The 25,497-nt window shown below is 41.9% G+C and overlaps 2 protein-coding genes across 5 annotated transcripts in view; one reads left to right on the top strand and one right to left on the bottom strand.

Annotated features, from left to right (window-relative positions):
• Positions 1–12,500, bottom strand: part of LOC109902007 (protein tyrosine phosphatase non-receptor type 23) — a 29,954-nt gene extending 17,454 nt beyond the window's left edge. The window contains exon 1 of the mRNA XM_020498054.2: positions 12,214–12,500. Coding sequence (XP_020353643.2) covers positions 12,214–12,297 — 84 coding nt within the window. The 5' untranslated portion in view covers positions 12,298–12,500. The remainder of the gene's footprint in view (positions 1–12,213) is intronic.
• Positions 12,501–12,734: 234 nt separating this feature from the next.
• Positions 12,735–20,123, top strand: LOC109902006 (GA-binding protein subunit beta-1-like). Of its 4 annotated transcripts, none has more exons than XM_031786801.1 (9): positions 12,735–12,870; positions 13,711–13,818; positions 14,005–14,172; positions 14,367–14,561; positions 14,807–14,912; positions 15,104–15,184; positions 15,372–15,536; positions 18,337–18,455; positions 18,542–20,123. In XM_031786801.1, the coding sequence occupies exons 2-9, from the start codon at positions 13,711–13,713 to the stop codon at positions 19,007–19,009; spliced, it is 1,410 nt and encodes a 469-aa protein (XP_031642661.1). In that variant the 5' UTR covers positions 12,735–12,870; the 3' UTR covers positions 19,010–20,123. The 4 variants fall into 4 exon arrangements, with proteins under 4 accessions (XP_031642661.1, XP_020353642.1, XP_031642660.1 ...); XM_020498053.2 differs by having other exon boundaries at positions 13,708–13,818; XM_031786800.1 differs by having other exon boundaries at positions 12,746–12,870; positions 14,364–14,561.
• Positions 20,124–25,497: the final 5,374 nt, after the last annotated feature.

The following is a 25,497-nucleotide window of genomic DNA, read 5'->3' as shown; positions in this document are numbered from 1 at the left end:
TAACATTTACAAACAAGTTAGATTATTTGTGTTTAAACTTGCTTTAATTGTTAACTTAAAAACATAATTCAAGATGACCTACAGAAATGCCAATGTTCATTCATCACAGATCACAATTCGGCAATAAAGGTGTGAACGGGATCCGTCTTTAATTTCTCTGCTATGCAATCTGGTTTCAGAGCTGGTCATGGGTGCACCTCAGCCACGCTCAAGGACCTAAACGATATCTTAACCGCCATCGATAAGAAACATTACTGTGCAGCCGTATTCATTGATCTGGCCAAGGCTTTCGACTCTGTCAATCACCACATCCTCATCGGCAGACTCGACAGCCTTGGTTTCTCAAATGATTGCCTCGCCTGGTTCACCAACTACTTCTCTGATAGAGTTCAGTGTGTCAAATCGGAGGGTCTGCTGTCCGGACCTCTGGCAGTCTCTATGGGAGTGCCACAGGGTTCAATTCTTGGACCGACTCTCTTCTCTGTATACATCAATGAGGTCGCTCTTGCTGCTGGTGAGTCTCTGATCCACCTCTACGCAGACGACACCATTCTGTATACTTCCGGCCCTTCTTTGGACACTGTGTTAACAACCCTCCAGGCAAGCTTCAATGCCATACAACTCTCCTTCCGTGGCCTCCAATTGCTCTTAAATACAAGTAAAACTAAATGCATGCTCTTCAACCAATCGCTACCTGCACCTACCAGCCTGTCCAACATCACTACTCTGGACGGCTCTGACTTAGAATACGTGGACAACTACAAATACTTAGGTGTCTGGTTAGACTGTAAACTCTCCTTCCAGACCCATATCAAACATCTCCAATCCAAAGTTAAATCTAGAATTGGCTTCCTATTTCGCAACAAAGCATCCTTCACTCATGCTGCCAAACATACCCTTGTAAAACTGACCATCCTACCAATCCTCGACTTTGGCGATGTCATTTACAAAATAGCCTCCAATACCCTACTCAACAAATTGGATGCAGTCTATCACAGTGCAATCCGTTTTGTCACCAAAGCCCCATATACTACCCACCATTGCGACCTGTACGCTCTCGTTGGCTGGCCCTCGCTTCATACTCGTCGCCAAACCCACTGGCTCCATGTCATCTACAAGACCCTGCTAGGTAAAGTGCCCCCTTATCTCAGCTCGCTGGTCACCATAGCATCTCCCACCTGTAGCACACGCTCCAGCAGGTATATCTCTCTAGTCACCCCCAAAACCAATTCTTTCTTTGGCCGCCTCTCCTTCCAGTTCTCTGCTGCCAATGACTGGAACGAACTACAAAAATCTCTGAAACTGGAAACACTTATCTCCCTCACTAGCTTTAAGCACCAACTGTCAGAGCAGCTCACAGATTACTGCACCTGTACATAGCCCACCTATAATTTAGCCCAAACAACTACCTCTTTCCCAACTGTATTTAAATGTATTTATTTTGCTCCTTTGCACCCCATTATTTTTATTTCTACTTTGCACATTCTTCCATTGCAAAACTACCATTCCAGTGTTTTACTTGCTATATTGTATTTACTTTGCCACCATGGCCTTTTTTGCCTTTACCTCCCTTATCTCACCTCATTTGCTCACATTGTATATAGACTTGTTTATACTGTATTATTGACTGTATGTTTGTTTTACTCCATGTGTAACTCTGTGTCGTTGTATCTGTCAAACTGCTTTGCTTTATCTTGGCCAGGTCGCAATTGTAAATGAGAACTTGTTCTCAACTTGCCTACCTGGTTAAATAAAGGTAAAATAAATAAATAAATAAAAAATGTGTCTGTGTTGCTTTCTTAAATGAACATGACCTTTTTGTCCAGTTGTGAGCTCTCCAATTGAAAATGATACCAATAGATAATGTATATGAAGATAACCACGAGCCAGATTTTTAACAATTCTTCTGACCTGAAATTGTTTTCCAAATCCAACCCTTATATTTGAAGTACAGTATTGTACATGAAAATAATATGGTGTGGGGAGTGTTTGTAATTCCCCTTAGAATAGAAACTAAATCAGATGGTCAATTGCAGAGATGTTGGTGTTGATGGTGGGTAAAGAGAAATTTACACAACATTTGCAAGTCAACGCCCCAATTCCATTTACCCAAAGTACCCATTCATGTACGCCTATGTATTTTACAGGGAGTGAGCTATAATCATCAATTTCATGACACAAGTATAATGAAAGAGCCATAAACTATAATATGATAATCATAATGTTAAAATACCGTAATCCAATTAGTAGTATATTACATGGAAAAGTCATGCTTAGTGTATAATTTACAATCTTATAATGCGTGTTACTGGCGTTTTCTATCCTTTGGTGCGCAAATTTCACAATTGAATTTACTCAACACATTCACGAATGGTGGATTTGATCACAGTTTCGAGGTTTAGGAGCACACGCACATTGTTGTGTAAATCTCTCTTCACCCACCATCAACAAACTCTGCAATCCTCCTCCATGCCATGTACCCTATGATATTGTCTCTGTATTTTAGCATAGCAAAATCATATAGAATTGGAAAATCAGTCGCAGCGATGATTGGCTTTCCTGCATCTTTTTTAGTTGCGCTTGCTCGGAACTAATGACAGGCGGAACTACATGCCATGAATGAAAGATGATCAAACAAATATCTGTTCCTCACTTGATTGGTTAGCGGCAGCGGTGGCCGCGTGCAATTTGCATAAAGTAGAGCAGAGCTTAACTTTTTATATCGCTCCGCTAGCAGAGTTCGCGCCGCTCACCTTTCCACAATCCCCTGCGCATTTCTCTGCGTGTTCCCATTGAAAATGAATGGGGGCGGGACTTCGCCTGGCGAATTTGGAAGTGTTGGAATCCCCACGATAGAATTACCTGGCCTGCTTCTCGCGAATGTCAAATGTAGGAGAGTGCCCAGCTGGGCTTCTCAGTAATATTTTCTTCACCTCACACAGTAAGTCAACAAATACCTTTTTTTTAACCATTCAAATTAATGTGACATTATGCGAATACTTCGTTTGAATGGTTTTGTGCATCGAAATAGGAACTGTATAAATAAAATGTCGCTATATGCAGAAGAGTCAACAGACAAGGACAAGGTAGGCATATCAGTGGAGGCTGGTGGGAGGAGGATATTAGGAGGGCAGGCTCATTGTAATGTCTTGTTTAACTCCGTTCCAAAAATGCAATTCCAGCCATTAGAATGAGCCCGTCCTCCTATAGCTCCTCCCACCATCCTCCTCTGGCCTATCTCTGTTAATGTTGTGCCAAGACAACAAAAAAAGCAACAGATCGTCTCCAACCTGGCATTTCCTAATTTGTTGATTAATATAACTAATCATCTGAATAACAATAATGAAATGCCATGATAATAACAAAGTATAATTACTTTCAAAAATGGTTTCATTAAGAAGCATAGCAATGTTCAAAAGTGTGCAAACAGAGTTGTGAACAGTTATGTCGGTGACCGTGTGTACATTGGCCTGGACAATTACCATAACCTCACATTCCAAGACAGTCACAGTCCTACTTAAAATGTCAATTATCTAAAAATGCTTAAATGGTTCTAACTTAGACCCTATTTTACATTATCTGAGGTTGTGTGTTGCCCACCATCGGTTGAAACACAACATGCTCTTGAATACAGGATGGGTGTCATGTTTGGCTGATATTTGTACTAAAATTTTCAGCAAATTTTTACTTTCAAATGGTACCACAAAGATGTTTGGCGGTTCAAATATCAGATAGTGTTGACTTGAATGGGAATCTGTTGTCTTAAATACCACTGTCAACCCTCCAATGGTAACCTATTGAAATCTAATTTTATTTGTCACATGCGCCAAATACAAAAGGTGTAGACAAATGCTTACAAATGCTTACTTACAAGCCCTGCTGGGGGCAGTATTGAGTAGCTTGGATGAATAAGGTGCCCAGAATAAACTGCCTGCTACTCAGGCCCAGTTGCTAATATATGCATATTATTAGTATATTTGGATAGAAAACACTCAGAAGTTTCAAAAAATGTTTAAATGATGTCTGTGAGTATAACAGAACTCATATGGCAGGCAAAAACCTGAGAAGAAATCCAACCAGGAAGTGTGAAATCTGAGGTATGTAGGTTTTAAAGTCATTGCCAATCGAATATACAGTGTCTATGGGGTCATATTGCACGTCCTAAGGCTTCCACTAGATGTCAACAGCCGTTAGAACCTTGTTCGAGGCTTCTACTGTGAAGGAGGGGGGAATGAGAACTGATTGAGTCAGGGGTCTGGCAGAGTGGCATGAGCTGATCACGCGCGCTCACGTGAGAGTTAGCTCTGTTCAATTGCATTTCTACAGACAAAGGAATTCTCCGGTTGAAACATTATTGAAGATTTATGATAAAAACATCCTAAAGATTGATTCTATACTTCATTTGACATGTTTCTACAGAACTGTAATATGACTTTTCGTCTGAACTTTCGCCTGGACTTGCCCACGCCTCGTGAGTTTGGATTGTGTACTAAACGCTCAAACAAAAATAAGGTATTTGGACATAAATGATGGACTTTATCGAACAAATCAAACATTTATTGTGGATCTGAGATTCCTGGGAGTGCATTCTGATGAAGATCATCAAAGGTAAGTGAATATTTATAATGCTATTTCTGACTTCTGTTGACTCCACAAAATGGCGGATATCTGTATGGCTTGTTTTGTTGTCTGAGCGCTGTACTCAGATTATTGCATGGTGTGCTTTTTCGGTAAAGCTTTTTTGAAATCTGACACAGCGGTTGCATTAAGGAGAACTTTATCTAAAGTTCCATGCACAACACTTGTATTTTCATCAACATTTATGATGAGTAATTCTGTAAAATGATGTGGCTCTCTGCAAAATCACTGGATGTTTTGGAAGCAAAACATTACTGAACGTAAAGCGCCAATGTAAACTGAGATTTTTGGATATAAATATGAACTTTATCGAACAAAACATACATGTATTGTGTAACATGAAGTCCTATGAGTGTCATCTGATGAAGGTCATCAAAGGTTAGTGATTCATTTTCTCTCTATTTCTGCTTTTTGTGACTCCTCTCTTTGGCTGGAAAAATGGCTGTGTTTTTCTGTGACTAGGTGCAGACCTAACATAATCCTTTGGTGTGCTTTCGTAGTAAAGCCTTTTTGAAATCGGACACTGTGGTGGGATTAACAACAAGTTTATCTTTAAAATGGTGTAAAATACTTTGAGATTATGAGATTTCTGTTGTTTTGAATTTGTTGCCCTGCACTTTCACTGGCTGTTGTCATATCGACCCCGTTAGCGGGATCTAAGCCATAAGAAGTTTTAACCAACAATGCCGTTAAGAAAAAATACAATAAATAAGAAATAAAAGTTACAAATAATTAAAGAGCAGCAGTAAAATAACAATAGTGAGGCTATATACAGGGGGTACAGGTACAGAGTCAATGTGCGGAGTAATTGAGGCAGAGCAGTTGCCATACCAGGCAGTGATGGAACCAGTCAGGATGCTCTCAATGGTGCAGCTGTAGAACCCTTTGAGGATCTGAGGACCCATGCCAAATCTTTTCAGTCTCCTGAGGGGGAATAGGTTTTGTCGTGCCCTCTTCACAACGGTCTTGGTGTGCTTGGACCATGATAGTTTGTTGGTGATGTGGACACCAAAAAATGTGAAACTCTCAACCTGCTCCACTAGAGCCCCGTCGATGAGAATGGGGGTGTGCTCGGTCCTCGTCTTCCTGTAGTTCTCAATTATCTCCTTTATCTTGATCACGTTGAGGAAGAGGTTGTTGTCCTGGCACCACACAGCCAGGTCTCTGACCTCCCCCCTATAAGCTGTCTCATCATTGTCGGTGATCAGGCCTACCACTGTTGTGTCATTGGCAAACTTCATGATGGTGTTGGAGTCGTGCCTGGCCATGCAGTCATGAGTGAACAGGGAGAACAGCAAGGGACTGAGCACACACTCCAGAGGGGCCCCCGTGTTGAGGATCAGCGCGGCGGATGCGTTGTTACCTAACCTTACCACCTGGGGGCGGCCCATCAGGAAGTCCAGGATCCAGTTGCAGAGGGAGGTGTTTAGTCCCAGGGTCCTTAGCTTAGTGATGAGCTTTGAGGGCACTATGGTGTTGAACGCTGAGCTGTAGTCAATTAATAGCATTCTCACATAGGTGTTCCTTTTGTCCAGGTGTGACAGGGCAGTGTGGAGTGCAATAGAGATTGCATCATCTGTGGATCGTTTGGAGCGGTATGCAAATTGGAGAGGATCTAGGGTTTCTGGGAGAATAGTGTTGATGGGAGCCATGACCGGCCTTTCAAAGCACTTCAGGGCTACAGAAGTGAGTGCTACGGGTCGGCAGTTTACCTTAGTGTCATTTAGGCAGGTTACCTTAGTGTTCTTGGGCACAGGGACAATGGTGATCTGCTTGAAACATGTTGGTATTACAGACTATCAAAATAAAGAAAGCCGCACACTCCATGTATAAACTCCCAGAAATGTAATTTACCAACGTTTCGGCATCACTGTGCCTTGTGTATTACATCACTGTGCCACTGTGTATTACAGACTTAGACAGGGAGAGGTTGAAAATGTCAGTGATCAGCACATGCTCGGAGTGGATGTCCTGGTAAGCCAGTGACTGATGTGGTGTACTAGGAGTGTGGTGTCAGGAAAGTAACCTCACACTCAACGTCAACAAAACAAAGGAGATGATTGTGGACTTCAGGAAACAGCAGAGGGAGCACCCCCCTATCCACATCGACGGGACAGTAGTGGAGAGGGTAGTAAGTTAAGTTCCTCGGCGTACACATCACGGACAAACTGAATTGGTCCACCCACACAGACAGCGTTGTGAAGAAGGCGCAGCAGCGCCTCTTCAACCTCAGGAGGCTGAAGAAATTCGGCTTGTCACCAAAAGCACTCAAACTTTTCTCCAGAGGGTAGTGAGGTCTGCACAACGCATCACCGGGGGCACCCTACCTGCCCTCCAGGACACCTACACCACCCGATGTCACAGGAAGGCCATAAAGATCATCAAGGACAACAACCACCTGAGCCACTGCCTGTTCACCCCGCTATCATCCAGAAGGCGAGGTCAGTACAGGTGCATCAAAGCAGGGACTGAGAGACTGAAAAACAGCTTCTATCTCAAGGCCATCAGACTGTTAAATGAGTGGCTGCTGCCAACATACTGACTCAACTCCAGCTCACTTTAATAATGGAAATTGATGTAAAAAATGTATCACTAGCCACTTTAAACAATGCCACTTAATATAATGTTTACATACCCTACATTACTCATCTCATATGTATACACTGTACTCGATACCATCTACTGCATCTTGCCTATGCTATATATATATTTTTATGTACAAACTTGTGTGTATAAGGTAGTAGTTGTGGAATTGTTAGGTTAGATTACTCGTTGGTTATTACTGCATTGTCGGAACTAGAAGCACAAGCATTTCGCTACACTTGCATTAACATCTGCTAACCATGTGTATGTGACAAATAAAATTTGATTTGATCTCCTCAATGCCATTGGTAGAATCCCAGATAATATTCCAGTCTGTGCTAGCAAAACAGTCCTGTAACTTAGCATCTGCTTCATCTGACCACTTTCTTATTGCCCAAGTCACTGGTGCTTCCTGTTTTAGGGAAGTATAGATAATAGAATAAACATGACCATTTAAGTTGAGATTCAATGGTGGGTGGACCGGCGGCCATCTTTGTGGCAGTAATTAGAAGTTCAAATTTGTATTCAATTTCAATGGTGTACCCACTGTTCCAGATAAATTGCAGTGGTCTGAAGGGATAGGTCCATTCTATGAATTGTATTTCTATGATTCAAATGCCACTCACCCTGTACTTAAGAGCATGTTGTGTCAACTGATGGCAGGAACAACACCAAAACAGACAATGGAAAGTAGGGTCTAAATTACAACATATGTGAATATGAAAAAAAATACCCGAGTTTAAGCAGTTAGATAATTAACGTTAAAGGTTCAAATCTGTTTTTATTTTATATCTAGAAAATATGAAATACTTTGACAACCCTGTTTGTAAGCTTTTAATATATATTTTCCAGTGATGAAGACAATGGCTCTCATGGTATGGTTGGGTATGCAACATGAGTACATTGAACAGTTTTATCTTTATCTTTTATGTTTTGGCATTCGGGTAAAAAAAAACTTTCTGACCTCCTCTTCCATGGGCAAACGTATGGAAAGTTTTGTTTAATTTTATATTCATTTTACCTTTATTTTACTAGGCAAGTCAGTTAAGAACATATTCTTATTTTCAATGACAGCCTAGGAACAGTGGGTTAACTGCCTGTTCAGGGGCAGAACGACAGATTTGTACCTTGTCAGCTCGGGGATTCGAACTTGCAACCTTTCGGTTACTAGTCCAACGCTCTAACCACTAGGCTACCCTGCCACCAAAACCAAAAGGAATGCTGTCAAAAAGTGATTGAATTTAAATGGATTTACCCTACTGTGTTTCTATTTCCATTGAGGTCAAAGGTGACCAATGCCATGATACATACACAGCAGTACTATAGATAAATGTTAATAATCAATGATGTGTAGTTTTGGAAGGATGTCATCAATTTTGAGATTTTTTTCAGACGGATTATTAAACACTTATTCAAATCTGGTTAGTGGTGGACAAAATTTGAATAGTATTGACTCATGTACGCTACATGACCAAATGTATGTGGAAACCTGCTCGTCATACATCTCATTCCAAAATCAAGGGCATTAATATGGAGTTGGTCCCCCCTTTGCTGCTATAACAGCCTCCACTCTTCTGGGAAGGCTTTCTGGGATGTTGGAACATTGCTGCAGGGACTTGCTTCCATTCAGCCACAAGAGCATTAGTGTGCTGACTTTGCTTACAGAGGCAGTTTGGAACTCTGTAGTGAGTGATGCAACTGAGGACAGACGATTTTATGCACTTCAGCACTCGGCGGTCCCGTTCTGTGAGCTTGTGTGGCCTACCAACTCGCGACTGAGACGTTGTTGCTCCTTGACATTTTCTCTTCACAATAACAGCAATTACAGTTGACCAGGGCAGCTCTAGCAGGAGAGAAATTTGCAAAAAATGACTTGTGCTACGTTTAAAGTCACTGAGCTCTTCAGTAAAGCCATTCTATTGCCAATGTTTGTCTATGGAGATTGCATGGCAGTGTGCTCGATTTTATACGCCTGTTTGTCTGAAATAGTCAAATCCACTTATTTGAAGGGGCTTCCACATACTTTTGTATATATATTGTGCATTCGGAAAGTGTCAGACCCCTTAACCATATTTTAAGTTACAACCTTACCCTAAATTATAACAAAATAAAATACAACTTTCCTCACCAATCTACACACAATACCCCACAATGACAAAGGAAAAACAGGTTTTTAGAATTTTTTGCAAATTTATAAAAATAAAAACAGATACCTTATTTACATAAGTATTCAAACCCTTTGCTATGAGACTTGAAATTGAGCACAGGTGCATCCTGTTTCCATTGATCATCCTTGAGATGTTTCTACAACTTGGAGTCCACCTGTGGTAAATTCAATTGATTGGACATGATTTGGAAAGGCACACACCTGTCTATATAACGTCCCACAGTTGACAATGCACTTTAGAGCAAAAACCAAGCCATGAGGTTGAAGGAATGGTAAGGAGAGCTGAGACAAGATCGTGTCAAAGCACAGATCTGGGGAAGGGTACCAAAACCTTTCTGCAGCCTTGAAGGTCCCCAAGAACAGTTGTTTCCATCATTCTTAAATGGAAGAAGTTTGAAACCACCGAGACTCTTCCTAACGCTGTCCGCCCGGCCAAACTGAGAAATCAGGGGAGAAGGGCCTTGGACAGGGAGCTGACCAAGAACCCGATGGCCACTCTGACACAGCTCCAGAGTTCCTCTGTGGAGATGGGGGAACCTTCCAGAAGGACAACCATCTCTGCAGCACTCCAACAATCTGGCCTTTATGGTAGAGTGGTCAGACGGAAGCCACTCCTCAGTAAAAGGTACGACAGCCCACTTGGAGTTTGCAAAAAAGCACCTAAAGAACTCTCAGACCATGACAAACAAGATTATCTAGTCTGATGAAACCTAGACTGAACTTTTTGCCCTGAATGCCAAGCGTCACGTCTGGAGGAAAACTGGCACCGTCCCTACCGTTTAGCATGGTGGTGGCAGAATCATGCTGTGGGGATGTTTTTCAGCAGCAGGGACTGGGAGACTAGTCAGGACCGAGGGAAAGATGAACTGAGCAAAGTACAGAGAGATCCTTGATGAAAACCTGCTCCAGAGCGCTCAGGACCTCCGGCTGGGGCGAAGGTTCACCGTCCAACAGGACAACAACCCTAAGCACACAGCCAAGACAATGCAGGAGTGGCTTTGAGACAAGTTTCTGAATGTCCTTTAGTGGCCCAGCCAGAACCCGGACTTCAACCCGAATCAAACATCTCTGGAGAGACCTGAAAATACTTGTGCAGCGACGCTCCCCATCCAACCTGACAGATCTTGAGAGGCTCTGCAGAGAAGAATGGGAGAAACTCCCCAGATACAGGTGTGCCAAGCTTGTAGCGTCATACCCAAAAAGACTTGAGGCTGTAATCGCTGCCAAAGGTTCTTCAACAAAGTACTGAGTAAAGGGTCTGAATACCTATGTAAATGTGATATTTCAGTTTTTTTCATAAATTTGCAAAAATGTCAACCTGTTTTTGCTTTGTAATTTTGGGGTATTGAGTGAAAAAAAATGTTTTGATCCATTTTAGAATAAGGCTAACTTAACAAAATGTGGGAAAAGTCAAGGGGTCTGAATACCTTCCGAATGCACTGTACCTGCATCACATGTAATCTGCTAAATTTGAACCTGGATGACAAATACATGATCAATCTGTCTTAACATTGAATCCTGAATCTTATCAACATTCCCTTGTCATGATTGTCTATGACCCTTTTGGCTGGACTGGGAGGATTTGGCCTCCAAATGTCTCTGGAGCAATCCCATCATGCCCTGCTGTGGTAAGTATTCTCCGGTCAGTGATGAGCCTCTCTAATAAGCAGCTACTTATAGTCAGACTCACTGGAGCCACAGTCTGGAGGTTAAGGAGACCATTATTTGTCCTCATTACAAGCCACACACATCTCCAACATAATATCCTCCTTAAACTAAATATATGTCTGCCATAGCCAAATAAATAACACACAGTTGTCTATCAGTATTGTGCTTCAACACTGTCCTGTTACAAAACTCCAGCTGCACTGCTAGCCTAAACAAAGAAACTCTATTATTCTCTCTCCATTCATCTCCCAGCTCTCTTTCTCCTCCTTTCCATTACTTTTCCATGGACTGTTATCCTTAATTTTCTTTCCAGATAAACAATCTGTCACTGCTATGATAAAAATCGTAACCTTCATTGAATGTCATTGACAAACGTTGCTAGAAAAGTGATCTGGGACTAAGGCAGCAAAAAAGAAGGACCAGAGAGGGCAACGGTCCTCTAGTAATATCTGGAGCATGAGGTGGAGGATGAAGAAAGGAGATTGGATCATAAGGCATTAGACGCAATTGTAGTGGGTGTGTGGGAGGATTTCCTCAGAAGTATGTTATGATGACTATGGCAGAGTTTTCCCTGGCCGGATCACATCCTGGCTCCACTATGACCCTTCACCTAACGTTACAGTGCTGTTCTCTAATTTTAACTCATTCCAGCACTAATTTCTGAATGTCTTGGTTATTTTTTACCATGTCCCCCCCCCCCCCTTAATGACCACTGACAAAGGTGTGAACATATAGGATTCCAATCTACCAAACTTGCCTCTACATCAAAGCAAAATATTCCAGGGTGCATGTGACAATGACATCATTTTATAGACTAACTAGCTAGACTATCAGGCCTGCACAGAAACCAAGACAGCTAGTTCTACTATAGCTTATTTATTTGTTGTGACTGGGGTATCTGACACATTAACTACATGTTGACGTAAATAGCTAACTAATTATCAACATAGCTAGCTAACTGTAAACAAAGGCGATTGTCATGGCTGACACAGCTAAACAGATACGAGCTAGTTAACTACATTTACTTGATGCGTCAGGCTAATAACTGTCTAGATGTGCTCGATACGTATGATTATCTTCCGTAATTCTTGTCTGCTTGACTTCCGATCTCAACCGCCCGGCAGTGCCCTGTTGCTCCACTCCCCCACCCATCTCACCTGCCTCACCGACGGGCTGAACTCGAACTCCCCTGCCTCTTTCAGATCCAGCCAGATCATTGGCATACGGGGGACCGCCTCCATCGCGGCCAGCGACTGCACCGAGCCTGAGTTAAAGTGACTTCAATTTAAATATCACTACAGCAGTTTTTAATTCAGTGGATTTCTATATATTGTTTCTTATAATCCCCAAACAACTGTGTCATGTCTCCATTTACACTTCAACAGGAAACGATGGACGCTAAGGGACGTGACGCCAGAAGGAATGTTCCAGTGCGCAAATGTTTATGGGACATGTAGTTCACTATATTAGATCAGACTACTTGTTTCACTAGATGGTTTGAATTTGAAACATCTAGCTATATTCAGTATCTTTGGTTAGGCAATAACTACATGACATAATAGTATATATTTTGTAAAGTTATACTAATGTATTTTATCATCATGTTCGAGCGTGGGAACATTTGTGGAACATTTTTGCTGCACACTACATACTATTACCACTTCCGGTGTGCCTGGCCGCCATATTTGATTCTGCAAAAAATATAAATATTATGATATTTGTTTAGCTGTCTAGCAAAGTTACGAAAGTGTAATAAACACACATTCAGCGGCACAAATTAGAAGAGTTGCACTTTTAGCGAACGACTTTCTAAGGTAAGCAACACTTGAAAGTCGAATCCATAGTTAGCTGTAGCTAAATAACAAACCGTGTAGAAATGCTCTGCAACTTAGCTAGCTATCTAACGTTAAGCTAACGAGCTAGCTACTTGTAAAACTAAGTCATTGACATTGTTAGATGTCTATCTAGCTAGCTATCTTGCAATGTAGCTAAATACCCCAAACGCCAACGCGAAATACTATTAAGATGTTAAGTGATTATGTGTCTTGTGGAAATCAAAGCCACCTTCAGTTCTGAATGCTAGTAACTAACGTTAGCTAGCTAGCAATAATAGTGCGGATGTGGAAGTAGCCAGATTTGGTGCCCACTTCTTTGACATCCGTAGTTTCATATTCGACTTCCACCGGAACATAACACCAACCAAGTATCAAAGCATATAGTGTTGATTGTTTATTAGATATATTACTAGCTGACGAGAAATGTTCAAGCCCAGCTAAATGAACTGTGCGATCATTCAGTGTGTTTCTTCAGCTAGCATGTGACTTGACACTTGTATTTTAGCTAAATAAATAATTTCACTTTTGCCAAGTTGATTCTTATTGCTGCCACAATTTCACATGTGTTCTGACTACGATTGCTTCACATTTACAAAAACGGAATATTTCCTAAATACTGCAATTTTTCCTTCAATACAACCATCAACATTACACCAATAAAACACATTGATGCAACATGTTTCGCAGAGCATAAACAATACTATTTTGGCAGCAAAAAACATTCTCTAGACTTTTTAGCAATGCCTGGCTTATATTCACTCGAGGGTTGTCTTACTGTTTTGACACTTACGCAAAAGCACTCTTTCTGTCTCCCAGTAGATGTCACTGGTTGACCTGGGGAAGCGGCTGCTGGAGGCTGCACGGGCAGGGCTGGATGATGATGTCAGGACCCTCATGGTCAATGGAGCTCCCTTCACCACTGATTGGGTAAGGGTCTCACTGTATGGATACTCACATCTACTCACCTCATGTAGCCTAAAACAGAGAGATTGTTCCTCAGATCTCTTGTGGTACATCACAAATCTACCTATGTTGCAGTGCTGGCTTCTTTTACACAATCCAGACACAGTGTTGTAGGGACTGGGTCCTCATAAACCAAACTGTGTGTTCTAGCTGGGGACATCCCCGCTCCATCTAGCGGCTCAGTACGGACACCACTCCACTGCTGAGGTGCTCCTTCGAGCAGGTGTTAGCAGGGATGCCCGGACCAAAGTGGACAGGACCCCACTCCACATGGCAGCCACGGAGGGCCACTCCAATATAGTGGAGCTGCTAGTCAGTGTAAGGGCAACCAAATGTAAAGCTGACAGTATTCAGCAGTTTATATGAAAAACATAACAGTTCTATTTTTAGTAAAGTGACTGATTATTTTATTCATGTTGAATGTTCACCACCCTCATTTTGGAATCTAGGCTACCCGTCTCACTTTCCTATCTCTTTTCCACCACTGTGGGGCGTGCTGTACTCCCTAGCAGAGCGGAGCGGACATCAACGCTAAGGACATGCTGAAGATGACAGCCCTGCACTGGGCGGCCCAGCACGGTCACAGAGAGGTGGCAGAGCTGCTACTCAAATATGGAGCAGACGTCCACTCCCTCAGCAAGTTTGACAAGACGCCCTTTGACATTGCCATGGACACCAGCAATACTGAGCTCATGATACTGTTACAGGTGAAGGGACTGTGTGTGTGTGTTCTGTATTTATATGGCTCTGATGTTCATTTGTTTTCACAAAAATGCCCTTGTCTGTATAAGGGAAGCGAACACGGGGGGAATCTAAACACATGCAAGTATGTGTTCTTATCGCTGGTTTATGTAGCGCGTGTTGAGACCCTGAAGGTTGAACTGTTGTGGGAAGAACTGTGTCTGTTATTGTTAAATAACATCTTCAAGGTGTGTTTTGTGTATGTACACAGGATGGCATGCAGAACCAAGTGAACATGAACCCAGAGCCCCAGTTCATAATTTCCTCTGCTGGGGTCGTGAACCTCTCTGACCTCGTCAACACCACCGCCAAGTCAGGTATGGGCAACTGGAGCACTGGTTACAGTAAGTTAGGTACACATTTAAGTAGAGGTACATCAAATATAATATAACTCACTGACATTTATAATTTATATAAATGGGGGAATCTTAGTTACCACCTGACCTCACCCAAGACACTTCTAAATGGGATGACTTGATTGAGGTTTTGCATTGTCTTATTATCCCAGGAGAATCTGTCTCTACCACCTCAGTCCTGGCAACACTGGCAGCCCTGGCAGAAGCCTCCGGTCCCATGGGTAACAATGCAGGTAAGTGATGTCTATGCATAACCATGAGGATAACACTACAAATTACTCTGAGCTACTCATGTTACAATTAATAGTACTTTGATCTATATCATATTCTATAAAATTATGATAACTCTGTGCGTTAGGGCTAACACGATCTGTATTATAGTTCTTAGACTGCAATGGTAAGTAACTATCTTTCCCACAGGCAAATCTGAGGATGCGATCGCAGCAGATTCTGTGGACTCGGCCATTCAGCATGTAGTGGGCGATGGAGGTCAGAGGGTCATCACCATAGTGACGGACCAACACGGCAACCTGCAGCCAGCGGGACTTGGACAGCAGTTCTTTGTCACTATGCAGGGGCAGCAAAGTAAGTAGGAAACCACAGCCATATATAGCCATTTATACACTCGGTAGCCAGTTTATTAGGCACACCACCCGTTCACAAATGGTTCCTACAGACATTGAGTCACGTGGCCGTGGCTTGCTATAAAATGCAGATAGACAGGCATTGGGGCATTCAGTTAATGTTGCAGGTGTAGACTGTTAGAATGGGCAAAATGAGTGACCTATCAAATTAAAGTTTATTTGTCACGTGCGCTGAATACAACAGGTGTTGTACAACCTTACAGTGAAATGCTTACTTACAGGCTCTAACCAATAGTGCAAAAAAAAGGTGTGTGTGTGTAGGTAAGTAAAAAAATAAAACAGTACAAAGACATTTGAAAATAAGAGTAGCAAGGATATATACAGACACCGGTTAGTCAGGCTTATTTTTTTATATATTTTTTTTATTTTTATTTTTATTTCACCTTTATTTAACCAGGTAGGCTAGTTGAGAACAAGTTCTCATTTGCAACTGCGACCTGGCCAAGATAAAGCATAGCAGTGTGAGCATACAACAAAGAGTTACACATGGAGTAAACAATTAACAAGTCAATAACACAGTAGAAAACAAAGGGGGGGTCTATATACAATGTGTGCAAAAGGCATGAGGAGGTAGGCAAATAATTACAATTTTGCAGATTAACACTGGAGTGATAAAAGATCAGATGGTCATGTACAGGTAGAGATATTGGTGTGCAGAAGAGCAGAAAAGTAAATAAATAAAAACAGTATGGGGATGAGGTAGGTGAAAAGGGTGGGCTATTTACCAATAGACTATGTACAGCTGCAGCGATCGGTTAGCTGCTCAGATAGCTGATGTTTGAAGTTGGTGAGGGAGATAAAAGTCTCCAACTTCAGCGATTTTTGCAATTCGTTCCAGTCACAGGCAGCAGAGTACTGGAACGAAAGGCGGCCAAATGAGGTGTTGGCTTTAGGGATGATCAGTGAGATACACCTGCTGGAGCGCGTGCTACGGATGGGTGTTGCCATCGTGACCAGTGAGCTGAGATAAGGCGGAGCTTTACCTAGCATAGACTTGTAGATGACCTGGAGCCAGTGGGTCTGGCGACGAATATGTAGCGAGGGCCAGCCGACTAGAGGTAGTATGTACATGTAGGTATGGTTAAAGTGACTATGCATATATGATGAACAGAGAGTAGCAGTAGCGTAAAAAGGGAGGGTGGTGGGACACAATGCAGATAGCCCGGTTAGCCAATGTGCAGGAGCCCTGGTTGGTCGGGCCAATTGAGGTAGTATGTACATGAATGTATAGTTAAAGTGACTATGCATATATGATGAACAGAGAGTAGCAGCAGGGTAAAAGAGGGGGTGGGGGGCACACGATGCAAATAGTCCGGGTAACCATTTGGTTACCTGTTCAGGAGTCTTATGGCTTGGGGGTGAAAACTGTTGAGATGCCTTTTTGTCCTAGACTTGGCACTCCGATACAGCTTGCCGTGCGGTAGTAGAGAGAACCGTCCGGGTGTGGCTGGGGTCTTTGACAATTTTTCGGGCCTTCCTCTGGCACCGCCTGGTGTAGTGGTCCTGGATGGCAGGCAGCTTTACCCCAGTGATGTATTGGGCCGTACGCACTACCCTCTGAAGTGCCTTGCGGTCGGAGGCCGAGCAATTGCCGTACCAGGCAGTGATGCAACCGGTCAGGATGCTCTCGATGTTGCAGCTGTAGAACCTTTTGAGGATCTCAGGACCCATGCCAAATCTTTTTAGTTTCCTGAGGGGGAATAGGCTTTGTCGTGTCCTCTTCACGACTGTCTTGGTGTGTTTGGACCATTCTAGTTTGTTGTTGATGTGGACACCAAGGAACCTGAAGCTCTCAACCTGCTCCACTACAGCCCCGTCGATGAGAATGGGGGCGTGCTCGGTGCTCCTTTTCCTGTAGTCCACAATCATCTCCTTAGTCTTGGTTACGTTGAGGGTATAGGTTGTTATTCTGGCACCACCCGGCCAGGTCTCTGACCTCCTCCCTATAGGCTGTCTCGTCGTTGTCGGTGATCAGGCCTACCACTGTTGTGTCGTCTGCAAACTTAATGATTGTGTTGGAGTCTTGCCTGGCCAATCAGTCGTGGGTGAACAGGGAGTACAGGAGGGGACTGAGCACGCACCCCTGGGGAGCTCCAGTGTTGAGGATCAGCGTGGCGGATGTGTTGCTACCTACCCTCACCACCTGAGGGCGACCCATCAGGAAGTCCAGGATCCAGTTGCAGAGGGATGTGTTTAGTCCCAGGTTCCTTAGCTTAGTGATGAGCTTTGAGGGTACATAGTGTGACAACAAAAAAAAACATCTAGTCAGTGGCAGTCCCGTGGGCAATAAAACGTGTTGATGAGAGAGGTCGAAGGAGAATGACAAGACTCATGCAAGCTAACAGGCAGGCCTCAAACAGGCAAATAACAGCACAGTACAAAAATAGTGTGCAGAATGGCATCTCTGAACGCACAACTCGTCGATCCTTGTTACGGATGGGCTATTGCAGCAGACAACCACACCGGGTTCCACTCCTATCAGATAAAAACAAGAAAATGCCTCTTGATAGGTCCCTTGATACCAATTTAAGCAACATTTGAATGCCACAACTTATAGAATCCGTGCCCTGAAGAATTCAGACTGTTCTGGAGGCAAAGGGGTGTCCGACCCGGTACTAGATGGGTGTACCCAATAAACTGGCCACTGAGTGTATATTTATTTAGTTTACATTGTGCTCATGTCAGCCTTTTTCAAGCCATTACAATGAATGCATTCATGAGCTTATGTTTTGTTTCTGTAGTGGTGGCAGTCCCGGCTGGTCAGATCACAGAGGAGGTGGTAGAACAGGAGCCTTATCCCTCTCTGGCACGCAAGAGGAGAATAGAACCTGCAGTCATCCTAACCAGACCCAAAGAAAAGGTCAGCAATGGTCCCCATGTTTGTTGCTTGGCATAATATTCTGAAATCGTCTCTTTCTTCTTACTGTATGTGTCCATCGTTCTCAGAAAGCGAAGTCAGGGGACAGCAGTCGGGAGCAGCTCCAGAAGCAGTTGCAGGAGGCCAACCGGAAAGCCCAGGAGTACCGCACACAGCTCCTACAGAAGGAGCAGGAGGCTGAGCAGTACCGCCTCCGACTAGAGGAGGCCATAGAGCAACAGCAGAGCAACAATACCAGCAATGCTACTGGTTCTACCTGCACAGGTGTCCAGGAGGTAGAGGAGGAGGTGGTCCAAATAGAAAAACAACATGAGACAGAGGAGAGAGTTGTAGAGGAAGACAAAGTGGAAGGGGAGGAGGACGTCCCATTTCCGGAAGACACCATTCTGGTTAAAGTGGAGGAGGAGCTGGATTCAGGGGAGGGAGAACAGATAACAGTGGATGAGACCGAGGAAACGGAGAAGGCTTCAACTAAGGTCACAACAACCCCCAAACGGGGGAGAGGGAGGGGACGAGGACGTGGGAGGAGGCGGTAGTCGAGTGTCCCTCTGTTCTCTTGGTGTTCTCTCATGATGTCTTGTTTTATGCTTTTATATTAATATAAACATTTATTACTTGTTTGTTATTTTAGAACAATAACGTTGTACTTGTATTTGTAACTAGGCTTTGAGATAATTTTATTTACTTGCAATACTTTTGAAGCCATTGGCGAGCTCTTGTAAGCTAACGCTGAGACATGTGGGAGGAGTTAAGGATGCAGATGGCTCCACAGTGTACAAACCATTCTGTAAATTTATAGAAAGTAAGAAAAGGTATGTTTGCATAGGAGTGTAAATACTGCAATGTGGGTTTGATTGCACTGCATTCATTCTCCTAAGAATAAGGTTTGCAACACATTCTAAAAAGGATATTCAATACACAGCATTTCTGGTTCCTGTCATCAGCGTCATGTTTAAAATGGTAGAATCAAGTTAGCTCAAGTGTATAGTGTTAACTGAGCAAATGTATCTGATTCTTCCGAAAAGGTTGTCCAAGGCTGGCTAAGTTGTAGTTATTTGCGTACCTCAATGTGAGAGTGTTTGGGCATGTGTGGATGAGGTCGATGTGTGAGATATCGGTGTTTCTTTGGTAGTTGGCCAGCTTTCTTAAAGCTCAGTCTTAAATATCCTCTTCTAGTACTATTTTAGTTGCAGACAACTCAGACACTAAGATACTGTAGGTTTTCATTTTTTGTTCCAAGTAATGTTAGATTTCAGAGTTAATGTGTAAGTTAATGTTATTCTTAAGCTCTTATTTTTGTTCCTTTTGTAATTTTAAAGCATTACACTCTGTATAGACCAGCGTCTGTCAATAGACATTGATCTGTCATCGCAGTCCAGTTTAAACTAATACTCTCAGAAAAATATTGTTTACATATGCTCTCTTTGATGGCTAGTTAGTTTGGCACTATGTTCTCCTATGTGTTTTTATAATGTTCATAAAGAAACACTATCAGGGGTTATCTTCCAGTTGGTTAGGAGAAAAATAAATAAACAATTTGGGACAAAATAATGTTAGTGAGAAAATGTTGGATTGTTTTTTATGTGGAATACCCCTTTCTTAACAAATGTATTTTTAGAATTCAATAAATAAGCACTCATTGTTATTCTATCCATGCATGTTACTTGTCCTTTTTGATTATTTATTATATGACTATTGTTCATCGACAAACGATGCATCTACATACACTGAGTGTGCAAAACATTAGGAACACTTGCTCATTCCATGACAGACTGACCAGGTGAAAGCTATGATCCCTTATTGATGCCACTTCTTAAATCCACTTCAATCCGTGTAGATGAACAGGAGGAAACAGGTTAAATAATGATTTTTATGCCTTGAGACATAGATTGTGAATGTGTCCCATTCAGAGGATGAATGGTCAAGGCAAAATATTTAAGTGCCCTTTGAATGGGGCATGGTAGTAGGTTCCCATGTGTATCAAGAATGGTCTACCACCCAAAGGACATCCAACCAACTTGACAAAACTGTAGGAAATATTGGGGTCAACATGGGCCAGCATCCCTGTGGAATGCTTTCGACACCTTGTACAGTCCATGCCCCGAAAGGGGTATGCAACTCAATATTAAGGTGTTCCTAATGTTTTGTACACTCCATGTATACCTGCAGGCATATAAAACAATCTAAATCTTATGTGTTTTGAATTAGTCCTGGCGGAGTAGCTTTAATGAATTATTTGGTTGTAGAAGGTTCACCATATAGCTTCTGTAAGCAATTATTAGAACGGAGCATTTCTTTCTTGCCTCGTTGAGCCTGAGTTTTTTTTTATTTCATATTTTCTCTTGAGGAATGCTGAATAAGTTAATCTAACTTTACTTCTATTTATAGCATGCATTTCACAATGATGTCCCTGGTGACCAATCAGGAAAATTACAAGCAATTTTTTAAAGTGCTTAGCTGTACATGAACAGTATCTATTCTGTTAAAACAGCTGTGATGGTTTCAGCAATGTACCATAGTACATCGGTGTCTCTATGTGGTCATGGTATGAGCTGTGCACCATGTTTCAACCCAAGAATCATAGAAGAAAGAAGTAATATAAAGTGCATGTACCTTAAAGGCCTTCAAAGCATATTGGTTAGATTCATTTTCCCTTTATACCTACTGGACATATATCCTGTAGCTAGTTTTCTCCACGCCCATTTCTTCCTATAGTCAGTAAATAGAGGTATGATAAATGTAGCACCCGAACAGAGGAATCATTCCCCTGCACTGTAAAATCGATTGTGCAATTCCAATATCCTCTTTAAGTCCTACTCATGGACATTCCCACTCACAGGGGAACATTCCCAAGAAAACTGTTTACAGACCATTAAATAAACTTGAATAGATTACAATAGAAAAACTAAAACAGACCCTTTTGCGAATGAAATGAAGTCAGTGCATATAAAGTTGAAGTCAGACGTTTACATACACCTTAGCCAAATACATTTAAACTCAGTTTTTCACAATTACTGACATTTAATCCAAGTAAGAATTCCCTGTCTTAGGTCAGTTAGGATCACCACTTTATTTTTAGAATGTGAAATGTCTGAAATGAATAATAGTAGAGAGAATTATTTATTTCAACTCTTATTTCTTTCATCACATTCCCAGTGGGTAAGACGTTTACATACACTCAATTAGTATTTGCTAGCATTGCCTTTAAATTGTTTAACTTGGGTCAAACGTTTCGAGTAGCCTTCCACAAGCTTCCCACAATAAGTTGGGTGAATTTTAGCCCATTCCTCCTGACAGAGCTGGTATAATTTAGTCAGGTTTGCAGGCCTCCTTGCTCGCACACACTTTTTAAATTTTCTATGGGATTGAGGTCAGGGCTTTGTGATTGCCACTCCAATACCTTGACTTTGTTGTCCTTAAGCCATTTTGCCACAACTTTGTAAGTATGCTTGGGGTCATTGTCCATTTGGAAGACCCATTTGCGACCAAGCTTTAACTTCCTGACTGATGTCTTGAGATGTTGCTTCAATATATCCACATAATTTTTCTCCCTCATGATGCCATCTATTTTGTGAAGTGCACCAGTCCCTCCTGCAGCAAAGCACCCCACAACATGATGTTGCCACTCCCGTGCTTCACGGTTGGGATGGTGTTCTTCGGCTTGCAAGCATCCCCCTTTTTCCTCCAAACATAACGATGGTCATTATGGCCAAACAGTTCTATTTTTGTTTCATCAGACCAGAGGACATTTCTCCACAAAGTACGATCTTTGTCCCCATGTGCAGTTGCAAACCGTAGTCTGGCTTTTTTATGGCGGTTTTGGAGCAGTGGCTTCTTCCTTGCTGAGCGGCCTTTCAGGTTATGTCGATATAGGACTCGTTTTACTTTGGATATAGATACTTTTGTACCTGTTTCCTCCAGCATCTTCACAAGGTCCTTTGCTGTTGTTCTGAGATTGATTTTCACTTTTCGCACCAAAGTACATTCATCTCTAGGAGACAGAACGTGTCTCCTTCCTGAGCGGTATGAGGGCTGCGTGGTCCCATGGTGTTTATACTTGCTTACTATTGTTTGTACAGATGAAGGTGGTACCTTCAGGCGTTTGGAAATTGCTCCCAAGGATGAACCAGACTTGTGGTGGTCTACAAATGTTTATTTTCTGAGGTCTTGGCTGATTTATTTTGATTTTCCCATGATGTCAAGCAAAGAGACACTGAGTTTGAAGGTAGGCCTTGAAATACATCCACAGGTACACCTCCAATTGACTCAAATTATGTCAATTAGCCTATCAGAAGCTTCTAAAGCCATGACACCATTTTCTGGAATTTTCCAAGCTGTTTAAAGGCACAGTCAACTTAGTGTATGTAAACTTCTGACCAACTGGAATTGCGATACAGTGAATTATAAGTGAAATAATCTGCCTGTAAACAATTGTTGGAGAAATGACTTGTGTCATGCACAAACCGACTTGCCAAAACTATAGTTTGTTAACAAGAAATGTGTAGAGTGGTTGAAAAACAAGTTTTAATGACTCCAACCTAAGTGTATGTAAACTTCCGACTTTTACCTTATGTAAGGTGGCTGAGTGTGTGTCGTAGACCTTAAAGAGCCAATGAACACACTGATTGGTGTATGGGAGGGGGAAACTGAAAATTAGTTGTCATTGGCAGAGGTTTGGAACTCTCTTTCTTATTGATCTATTAACTAATTAACCGCATGGTGATGTCACCATGGAAGGCCAAAACTCCATCCCACTGACAGGCTGACATTTCCTGCATCTTTCAAACAGCTCGTACAATGAAAGTGCCCTTAACATAATTTTCACAATTTCATAATATTATTCCAATCTTATAGTGTGTAAATATACAGTGGGAACTGAAATTATTGACAACCTTGATAAAGATGAGCAAAAATGAAAGTATAAAATAAATAATTTAAAAACTGAGGTATATTGAATGCAAACAAAAAGGGGGGGAATTATATTATTTTATACTAATACAATTGCTCAGAGAAAGAGATTGTGTTTAACAAGTAATATTTCTTTTCTCAAAAAGGTAGCGTTCAAGATTATTGACACCCATTTTCAATACCTTTCAATACCTCACCTTGCGAGGATAATGGCACTGAGCCTTTAAAAAAAATTGGAGAACACATTGGGAGGGATCTTAGACCATTCCTCCATACAGAATAATTCCAGATCATTGATATCCTTCGTCTACGCTTATGGACTGCCCTCTTCAATTCAATCCACAGGTTTTCAATGGGTTTCAAGTCCGGAGACAGCTGGCCATTGCAACATTTGGCCACGCACACCAGTGGTGGGTTTGGTGCTGAAATGAGAATGCACGAGCAGAAAATAACCCCATACTACTGTAAAATATGGTGGTGGATCTTTGATGTTATGGGGCTATTTATGGGGCTATACCGCTTGCAGTGTGGAAGCAGAGAGAATAGTCTATGGCTTGGATTGGAGTCTTTAACAATTTTCCAGGCCTTCCTAACACACCGCCTGATATACTATAGATGTCCTACATGGCAGACAGCTTGGCCCCAGTGATGTACTGGGCTGTCTGCACCACCCTCTGTAGCGCCATGCGATCGAGGGCGGTGCTATTGCCATACCAGGCTGTGAAGCAGCCAGTCAAAATGCTTTCAATGGTACAGCTGTAGAACTTTTGGAGGATTTGAGAGCCTATGCCCTCAAATCACATGACTGCGTTTGGACCATTTTAAGTCTTTACTGATTTGGACACAGAGGATCTTGAAGCTCTCGACCTGCTCCACTGCAGCCCCGTCAAAGGATTCTGCATGAAGGAATGGTCTAAGATCCCTCCCAATGTGTTCTCCAACTCATAAAACATTTTAGAAAAAGGCTCAGTGCCGTTATCCTCGCATGTTGAGGTATTGAAAGGTATTGAAAATAGGGGTGTGAATAATTTTGACCCCTGACTTTTTGAGAAGAAAATATATGACATCTTTAAAGTGCTTGACTTGGACTGAAATTGGTTCCGGTAGTCATTTTGGGTGCCGGTACAGTTTATATTTAGGCGCAGGAGCGCCACAACACTTTGAACAGGAGCTCAAGCAGTAGAACATTTGAGGTGAGTAATTGTATTAGTATCCATAATATCAATTCCCCCAAAAAATGTAGAATACAATATAACTCAATATTTGAATTATTTATTTTATACACACATTTTTGCTAATCTTTATCAAGTGCATCAATGATTTTTGATGATTTAAAATGCTCATGTAATTAATGGGTACATTTATCAGTTATTGATAATTGATAGTTATTGATCACCACAGGTTTATGTACTTAACATGTGCAGAGAACGTCAAATTACTGTAGTAGACTGTGTGAATATGGGAATGGAATGCCTGCTTCTAGCAGGAAGACACACAAAGGCTTTGTATTCCATGTTCCAATGTTAGTGTATGTGTATCTTTAAAAAACAGACAAAGAGAAGTGTTGTCAATATAAAAAAAATAGATAATATGAATTACCGAAGACCTCCACAGCTTTTTTGAAAGATATGTAACAACATTGTACTAATGGCACAATAACAATTGCTTATTACTTTACACAAGCGTTTTAATATTTCATAAAATGATTGTACATAAATGTTTTTAGATGTAATATTAAATAGGTTCCCCATCACGGTCTGTCTATACGATAATTATATATATCAAGGCATCCAATTTGTGTGTCACAGTGAATTGTTATTCTGCATGGTATTGGATCCGTCTCGGTCGAAAGAGCAGCCCTTGCCTGCGGCTGGAGCAATAGCAGGTGTGTCTATTGGCCTGATGAGAGCCAGACAAAGCGCTTGGGTTCACACAAATGATACAGACAGCTGCGAGCTACCACTGCCACAAACTGAGAATGTGTTAAAGAGAAAGTGTTAACGTTTTTACCCGTATCATGAGCTTGGAGAGGGCATAATAAAAAATAATTATGTTTTTTCCCTTAACTTTTTGTCTGATGTTTGACTTCTTAAAACAAGAAACTAAAAAGGCAATG

Source organism: Oncorhynchus kisutch, linkage group LG13 (assembly GCF_002021735.2).
Source record: "Oncorhynchus kisutch isolate 150728-3 linkage group LG13, Okis_V2, whole genome shotgun sequence".
Classification (NCBI taxonomy): Eukaryota; Metazoa; Chordata; class Actinopteri; order Salmoniformes; family Salmonidae; genus Oncorhynchus; species Oncorhynchus kisutch.
Note: the sequence above shows the minus strand (reverse complement) of the source record. Positions and strands in the feature narration are given on the sequence as shown.